This window comes from Propithecus coquereli, unplaced genomic scaffold (assembly GCF_000956105.1).
Source record: "Propithecus coquereli isolate 6110/MARCELLA unplaced genomic scaffold, Pcoq_1.0 Scaffold256, whole genome shotgun sequence".
NCBI lineage: Eukaryota > Metazoa > Chordata > Mammalia > Primates > Indriidae > Propithecus > Propithecus coquereli.
In genome coordinates this window covers 1,129,880-1,138,681 of record NW_012148130.1, presented here as the reverse complement: position 1 = coordinate 1,138,681, position 8,802 = coordinate 1,129,880, and the positions used below count along the sequence as shown (strand labels likewise).

The following is an 8,802-nucleotide window of genomic DNA, read 5'->3' as shown; positions in this document are numbered from 1 at the left end:
AATTCAAGGAAGGAGCCAGCAGAGGCTGGCCTCTCCCCAGCTGGCTCCCACCCAGCCGGGAGGCGCAGGGATCAGCCGAGGCAGAGGCGGGGCTTGTGCCAGACGAGATGTGGCTGCTGCCATGGAGACGGGAGGGGGCAGGAGGGCTGGGCACACACAGGAGTCAGGGTCTAGAAAATACCAGACGGGCAAGTGCTCGTGGCAAAGATGACAGGGGCAATCCAGACTTTAGGAAAAGATGCAACAAATTTGCAGAAACAACACACGAATAGAAAATAGAATAACTGTAAGTAAGAAGAAAAAATGCTCAAGCTCTGAATTCCATGCAAAAGGCGTTAATAAAGGACCAAGTCATCATTTCATACATACCAAATGCATGGGGAAGATTTCAGTGTTGAGACTCAATGCTGGTGGGGTATAAAATTCCCAGCCTCTTTTCTAGAAGGATTTGGTTGTACGAGTTACACACCTGCGAAGTGGGAAAATGGTGACCACGGACTCTAAGAATTCATTATGGGAAAACATGAGAGGAGTTAAGCAGTCTGTTCCTAGCAGCGTTATGGTTCATTGCCAGAGAGCGGGAGCTATTTAAATATCCAGCAGTAGCAGATTAGCCAAGGCCGTGGTGCTGCACCCCTCACTCGGCGCACCTCACTGGCATAGTCTGCAGCAATGCAGAAAAATGACGGATTTAATTTCAGGCGCAGAAGGCAGAATACCATGATTTCAGTTCTGCCTGTCCCCAAATTAAATCTCGTTTGTAGGGCAGGCAGAATTCTCTCCTTTTATTTCTTTTATTCCCGAAGTGCTTATGTAGTGGAGAAAAGTATGCCATCAAGATGGGTTTACTGTAAGTCAGCTGGTATTTACGAAACACCCACTTGGTTTTCGGTGAACATGTAATGAGTTAGTGCTCTGCCTCTCTCTAGACCCAGTTCATGTTCGGTAACAAGCTGCGGTGCCGACGGGTGTGGAGCGTGCGCTTAGCAAACGCTGTGATGCCGCGTGCTGAGCCTCCTCTGGCCTTTGGGCAAGGCAGACCTGCCTGAGAACCCCGTGGCAGGGAGTCAGTGACAGTGAGCTCTGCCTGCCCGTGGGTTCTCGTGGCTGCACGAACAGCAGCGATGACAAGTGAGCACTTCTGTGCCAGGCCCTGTCCCTCCTGCCACACAGACTAGAACCTGGTCTCAAAGCAGGCTTGCCAGAGCATGCTGTCGTGATCACGTGCTAGAGATGAGGAGACTGAGGCAGAGAGAAGTCACAGTTTCAGGGCCACGCAGCCAGGGAGGGACGGGCTTGGCCCCGAGTGGAGCAGCCCTTCCTGCCAAGGCCGGAGAGGTGGGAGGGGCAGCTGACGCGAGGGTGCGCACACACCTGTGCCTCCACACCCTTGATCTGGTCCACGGCCGCGAGTGGCTTCCACCCTGTTTTCTACCCCGCGGCTCCCTCCCTCCTCAGGTCGCTGGTTGCTCCCCTTTTGCCCCTCCTAGCGTGCCTTCACTCGCTCATCGATTCCAGGTGCGCAGGTACCAGGTGTGGTGCTGGGCACTGGGACCGGGTGGGCGAGACAGAGCCACGGCCTCCGCCTCGTGGAGCCGAAGTGCCAGCGTGGGGCAGAGTGTGACCAGCACACACTTGGGTTAATAAATACACGCTGCGCTTTTAGGGTGGGTTGACCCTGGAAGAAAAACAAGCAGGGACGTGGTGGAGAGAGTGGATGTCTGGCAGGAAGAGGCAGCTGGGGAGGAATCTTCTAGAAAGAGGGAACAGCAGGAAAGCTGGATCAGAGGAACACATTTACTAAGCCCTTAAAAAGTACCAGATGTTGTTTTAAATGCTCTGTGTATTAAGTGATGCATCAGACAGATACAGTAGGCTCCCCTCGTCCATGGGGATCCGTTCCAAGACCCCCCGTGGACACCTGAAACCAAGGACGGTCCTGAACCCTGTGCAGATACCGTGTTTTTCCTACACAGACAGCCCTTGTGTCTGTGGGTTCTGCGTCTGCAGATTCAGCCAAGCACAGATCAAAATATTCAAAACAAAAATAACAGTACAATAATAAATAACTATTCACATGGCATTTACATTGTATTATAAGTAATCTGGAGATAATTTAAAGCACAGGGAGGATGTGTGTAGGTTATAAGCACATACTGCACCGTTTTATGTAAGGGACTTGATCGTCCCTGGATTTTGGTATCTGAGGGGGGCCTGGAACCCGTCCCCTGCAGATACGAAGGGGTGGCTGTATGTCCATTTCTAGAATAAAGTTTAATTTATAAATTATGCACAGTAAGAGATTAACAGGATAATAAAATAGAGCAATATGACAATATGCCAGCATCACTACTCTTGCACTGGGGGCCGCTACTAAGTGGAATGAGGGGGACCGGAATGCAGGCACCGAGCGTCTGCACGGATCTCGTCACCGGGGCCGCTGCTAGGTGACCAGTGGGCGGGGAGTGTCTGCATCGTGGACACGCTGGACACAGGGTGATTCCCCTCCCGGGCAGGACGGAGTCAGAGCTTGGGAGATTTCATCACGCTGCTTACACGGCGTGCAATTTAAAACTCACTAATTGTTTATTTCTGGAATTTTCCATCTGATATTTCTGGACCAGGTTGACTGGGTGACTGAGACCACGGAAAGGGGAGCTGGGGATGAGGGAGGGCGACTGTACTGCCTTCATCTCCGTCACAGAGTTGAGTAAACAGAGGCACAGAAGCGACACTAAGTGGCCCCAGACTGCAGTGAACGGCAGGCTGAGGGGAACAGAGCGGGTGTGGTCGCTGTTCATTCTGGCAATGTCCGGCTGTCTCGGGCTCCAGGCCCTGTCAGGGCCAGAGAAGCCCTAACTCTTGTCCTCTGTCTGCTGTGTGGCCAGGGAACAGCCGTGCTTGTGCCGTGCCACCCGAGCGTGTGTTTCTGTCTGTGCGAGTTAGGGGTTGGCCAAACATTTCCCCTCTTCTGGGGAAACTGCCTTGGGTCACCTTGCCAGCCTGTCCCCCTGCACGCCCCGGTGAGCTGCAGGCTCAGTACCAGATGTGCCACCAGGTGGCATGTGCTTTGCTGGAGGCGGCAGCTTGGGGGAGGTGAGTGGACTGCAGCCCGGGCAGGCGCCTGCGCGGCCTCCCTGCCTGTCCGGGTGGCTGCGCTGCAAGTGCGGAACCCTGGCGCCGTGCCCTCGGCGCCCACGGGAGACTGCGCTTCCTGCTTGGTTCCTGCCCCCACCCCGCGCCCTCCACCCAGCCCTGGTCTCATTCCCTCGTCCCTGCGCCGTAGCTGGGTGGCATGAGCCTGGCCACCGGCTGCCCTGCGGACTGCACTTCAGGCTGCCCCCGTGGTGGGCTGCGGGTCTTGTCCTGTGTGGCCTTGTTGGGCCTTGTGAGCGTGGGTGAGCCCTGCGGGTGGGCACTGCACGGGAGCGCGCAAAGGCAGGGAGCGCGCAAAGGCAGGCCGTGCCAGTCTTTGCGTGTCATCCCTCCCCGCCAGCGCTTGACATGTGACCCGGTTCTGTGTGTGCTCACTGACTTGGAAATGGGACAGTTAGTACCTATCCCAGGGATGTGCAGGCTCTCGGGCCAGGATGCGTTCAGTTGGGAAACATTTCATTGCCTTACAGCGGCAGCTCACGGTTCTTCTTTAGAGACCTCAGAAGCTATTGGTGTGTGCGTGATAAAACACGTCGCACGTTACACGCAACGTATAGGCACACGCCTGTGTCTCTACCAGTTGGGAGAAAAATTAGTTACTCTGCGATCTTTAGGGTCTAATGATACAGGCAGATACCTTAAGTCTTTTTTTCTTTACATAGATAAAATTCAGATAACATGAAAGTCACCCTTTTAAAGTGTATAATTCAGTGGTTTTTAGTATTCACAAGATTGTGCAGCTACCACTGCTCTCTAATTCCAGAGCATTTTCATCACTTCAGAAGGAAACCCCCACCCACTAGCAGTCAGTCTCAATGCCCACCTTCCCCAGCCCTGGAAGCCCCTTCCTGTCTCTGTGGATTTGTCTGTTCTGGCCGTTCCCAGATAAATGGGAATATACAGGCTGTGGTCTTTGGTGTCTGCGCCTTTCGCTTAAGTCATGGCATTTCCAGGGTCCATCACTGTCGTAGCAGGTGTCAGTGCTTTGGAGATGCCTTTTATGGCCACATAAGACTCCATTGGATATATCACATTTTATGTATCCCTTCATGAGCTGATGGATATTTGGACTGTTTCTACTTTTTGACTAAAGGGAGTTATGCTGCTATGAATAATCGTGTATATACGTGAAAGTGGAATTTCCGGATTGAGAGGTTTTCCCCTCCTGGTGTCTTTCCCATTCCCCTTCTCCAGCTTTCCAGCATCAACGAGGTTTCCAGCAGTTCAGTTGGATTCTGACATCACCTACCTGGAGTTAGTGTCGGATGCTGCAGGTTAAAAGGCTCAGTCCCCTAAGACCACCTCCACTTCAGAAGCCATTTGACCTTCCAGCTGACCCGCTATAAATCAGGGGTTCCCATGACCCCCTCTGCAGGCTTTGTAATTTGCTAAGACAGCACACAAAAGTTAGGAAAGTGCTTTACTTACTGTTTTATTATCCAGATAGAACTCAGAAACAGCCAGAGGGCAAGGTGGGGGGGGCGTGGAGCTCCCCCGCCCTCCGCAGGCACCACCTCCCGGCACCTCGATGTGTTTGCCAGCCCAGAAGCTCGCCAAGCCCCGTGGTTGCGGAGTTTGTATGGAGGCTCGTTTGGTAGGGACGACTGATTACATTGGCCATTGCCAACTGAGTCCATCGCTAGCTCCTCTACCTTCCCTGGAGGTTGGGGAGTGGGGTGAAAGTTCCAAGCTTCTGATCGAGGCTCAGTCTTTCTGGTGGCCAGCCCCCGTCCCGAAGCTGTGTAGGAGCCTACTAAGAGCTGCCTCGTTAGAACAAAAGAAGCTGCTGTCACTCAGGAAATTCTAAGGGTTTTAGGACCTCTGTGCCAGGAACTGGGGACAAAGACCAGATATCTTTCCATGATACCACATAGGGCTTATGATAAGTCCATGTTTAACTTTTTGAGATCCTGTCTCTATAGGGTCTCGCTGTGTTGCCCAGGCTGGTTGCCAGCTCCTGGGCTCAAGCAATCCTCCTGCCTTGACCTTCCAAAGTGCTGGGATTACAAGCGTGAGGCACCACGCCTGGCCTCCACTGTGTTTTGTAGTTTTCAGTATACAAGTCTTACGTATCTTGTCTTAAATTTATTCCTAAGTCTTTATTATTTTTGATGCTATAGTAAATGGAACTGTTTTCTTAATTTTATTTTCAGACTGGTCATTGCTAGTGTATAGAAATAAACTGATATTTGTATATTCATCTTGTATCCTGTAAACTTGCTGAATTCTTTTATTAACTCTGATCATTTTTTTGTTTATGCCTTCTCCTTAAGTCTTCATGTTTAAGTTGAAATTAATTTTCAGGTCAGAAAGCAACACTGAATGCTGAAGAAATGGCTGGCTTTTATAAGGAATTTTTAAGTAAAAATTTTCAGAAGCACATGTATTATAACAGGTAAGCGCTTACTTCTTTCCTAAAAATGCAAATATCACATCCAGATTAGGTAGGATTATTTTCTTACCTGAATTTCAAGATATTCATGTTTATATACAAGATACTCATGTTTATATGATCATCCCAAAGCGCTGGGCTTATAGGCAGGAGCCGCTATGCCCAGCCAAAAAGACATCAAATTTAAAAAAAATGATACCAACTCTACAAACATCTTTGCAGTCATAATGACACTGACAAAAGCCTCTCTCTGGACATGGCTAGGCTGTCAACTCATCGTTCTGAGAATTGATAAATGAAAGAATCCAAAGAATGTGCAGCATTCATGCCTTTCCTGTATCAAGGTATCCAAACGAAGCAGCATCCTTCTTAGAAGAGACACAGCTAGCGAATGCAGGGTGATAGGGTTAGCAAATTAGCATTTTCTTAATGAGACCACCGCTCTAGGCAGCAGTCATCGTGGCCGCTAGAACCACTGGCCAAGAAGGCTGATGGGGACTTCCTGACGGGCAGGTCGGGCTGACACATCTGGCCCTGCCTCTCCACGCCACATGAGGTGGGGGCCAGCCTCTGTGTGATGCGGGGGCGCGCGTGCACCCCCTGCGAGGTGTCCTTACTGAAAATGGAATGGAATCACCAGGCCTCCAAATCCAAGTACCAGTTTACAGGAAAGGGTAAAGGGGCTGGGGGTGGGGTGGTCACAGAGGACCGTCTTTGAATGTTAGCTGAAGATACAGTCATCCTAACTCAAAATGTTGGAAATTCTACAAATTTGGAATTAGTTGGAGATTCTATCTAGTTTCTTCTACAAGTAACTAGAATAAGCAAAAATAAAAAAGTGGGGAGGGGATAGACTAAGAGAGACTTTCTTTGGCTCTGGATTCAGACAAACCATCTGTGAAAAACTATTTTGGACAGATGGAGGAAATTGAATGGTGACCGTAGATTAATTTGTATCAATCAATTATATTCCGTTTTTCGGGCACAATGATGGGATTGTGGCTATGTGTTTTTAAAGAAGGCTTTAACTGGTTACAGATACGTAACGACCTGTGTTTACAGGTGAAATGAGAGGAGGTGATGTTTGAGATTTGCTTTAAAATACAGCAGTGACAGAGCCAGGTGGGCAGGTACGGCAAGACCCTGAATGTCGATGGTGGGCGAGGCCGGATGAGCTGGAGGGTAGCAGCCTGCCTTAGAGATCAGTCCTGCCACATCCGGTTCTGTGTCCAAGGCTGTCACGTGTCCTCCGAGCCAGTCACGTTATTCAGTCAGGAGAGTGTTGACGACGCTTCCCTGGCCCTTTGGACGCGTAGCTCGTCTGCACCGCGCGGGCTCGGCGCTCCCCGTGCGGCACGCGGGGTGAAGAGGACCAGCCTTACCCAGGGCGAGGCCACAGAGGGGTCCAAAGACCACCTCTCTGTGCCGCCGCTGTCCCCATGTAAACAGGAAATGCACAGTCTGCCTTTTCACCCACATTGTCAGATCAGTCATCTGCGTTAGTGACGTGGAATCTGGCTTTTCCTCAATAACGTAAGGATTTTAATCCCAGTGGGATACCAGGTTTCCTTCCCCGGAAGCCCTTCTTTCTTAGTGCACCGCTTCTCACTCTGGCCCCACTCACGTGGCTCGAAGCGTAAAGGCCGTGCTCGTGTGGAGAGGGCTTTCTGTCCAGCCACGGGTCTGTCCTGTCGCTCTCACTGCCTTTGAGCGCTTCATTATTCTCCTCCCTTCCGTGCTGAGGCTCAGTGACTCTCGCCAGTCCAGTGGGCACAGAAGTCCGCGTTTGCGCATTAGCTTGTCGCGCTGGGAAACCCTGGGACTCGCTGGCTGGTAGTTCAGCTTCCAAGGGCTTAGCACTGAGAGTCTGGAATGTGTGCGCTGCCCTTTGGAAACCTTCCCGGCTTTGCCTATTCAATTCGAAAGTGCCAACAATGGGGTGAATTTGCAAGTTTTGGCACGTCCTGTACACTAGCTCACCCGAGAGCCAGCCCGTGGCTGTGTGCGAACTCCATGGGGATGTTTGCATGGGAACTTCTGGAATTATCTCTTCAGGGACACAAATTACATAAAAGCTCGGATCAACTAGAAAAAGAGGATATGGACCTTTATGATGTTGGCACTTGTGATAGATTAGCTTCTCACAATGGAGTACTTTTGTCATGCACTTTTTGTGCAGATGAGGCGCCAAAGCCAGTAGGCCCCTGTTCCCCACTGAGCCGCTTTGCTAGGTGGTCTCCCTGTGCCACAGCTGCCTCCCCAGGAATGCTGCTGGACTCAGGGAGGTTTCCCGGGGCTCTTTTGGAGCCTTTTAGCAAAAAGCAAAGGAGCATTGATTGCAGCGACCTCCAGGGATGGAGGAGGTGGGGGGGGCTTGCGGGAACCTGGCGTTGAGCCTTCCTCTCCCCTGGGAAAGGAGATTCCCGGACAGTCTGGCTTCAGCAGGGCAGGAAGCGGAGGGCGGCGAGGGGGCAGGACTGGCCAGAGGGACTTGGCTGTGCGGGGAGCTGCCTGTGGGCGTGGGCGGCAGGCCCCGTCCCTGGGGTGGGGCCGGGCCACCTGTGCTGCTCCCCTTTCTCCACAGAGAGTGGTACAAGCGCAACTTCGCCATCACCTTCTTCATGGCGAGAGTGGCCCTGGAGAGGATCTGGAGCAAGCTGAGACTGAAGCGAAAGAAGTCGCGCAGTTAGGAGTGCGCTGGGGCCCGGCGCCCGCTCCAGGTTTCCAGAGAAGTGCGCGGTCACCGGAGCTCACTGTGCAGGGGCCAAAAACCGTCGGTCCCGGGAAGTCCCCTCGGCCCGCACTTCCGGGTAGGGCTGGGCGGGCCGGGAGAACGTGGGTCGTGGTTCCCTCCTGACTGTGGCTTCTGCGCTGGCTCCTCGTCACGCCCGAGCGCCGCGTGCCAGTTTTCCGTGTTTTGAGTTACACCAATATAAATAGAATATAAAAATATTAATAAAGTTTCACTTGGAAAACATGTTAGTCCGATGACGGGAGTAGTTCAGTAACTGGCTGCGGTGTTAGCACCGCCCTCACCGTGCGTGGGTAGCTGTGGATTTGAGGTCCTCACAGGCTGTGCCCCGAATGAGACGGGGTCGTGCCGACGCCAGTGCAGACGTAGAGCAAAGCAGGCCCTTTGTCCGAGAGCTCTCCGGTGACACGAGGCAGAGCCTCGGTTTCCTGTGTTTTCCCAAGCAGCTTGCGACCTGGATCATGGCCCTCTTCTTTTTAAAATCAGCCTCGTGAGCTTGGGC

General features: G+C 52.1%; 1 protein-coding gene across 1 annotated transcript in view; it reads left to right on the top strand.

Moving 5' to 3' along the window:
- APOPT1 (apoptogenic 1, mitochondrial) overlaps nucleotides 1-8,335 on the top strand; it is a 37,244-nt gene extending 28,909 nt beyond the window's left edge. The window contains exons 4-5 of the mRNA XM_012647105.1: nucleotides 5,461-5,551; nucleotides 8,133-8,335. Coding sequence (XP_012502559.1) covers nucleotides 5,461-5,551; nucleotides 8,133-8,238 — 197 coding nt within the window. The 3' untranslated portion in view covers nucleotides 8,239-8,335. The remainder of the gene's footprint in view (nucleotides 1-5,460; nucleotides 5,552-8,132) is intronic.
- Nucleotides 8,336-8,802: the final 467 nt, after the last annotated feature.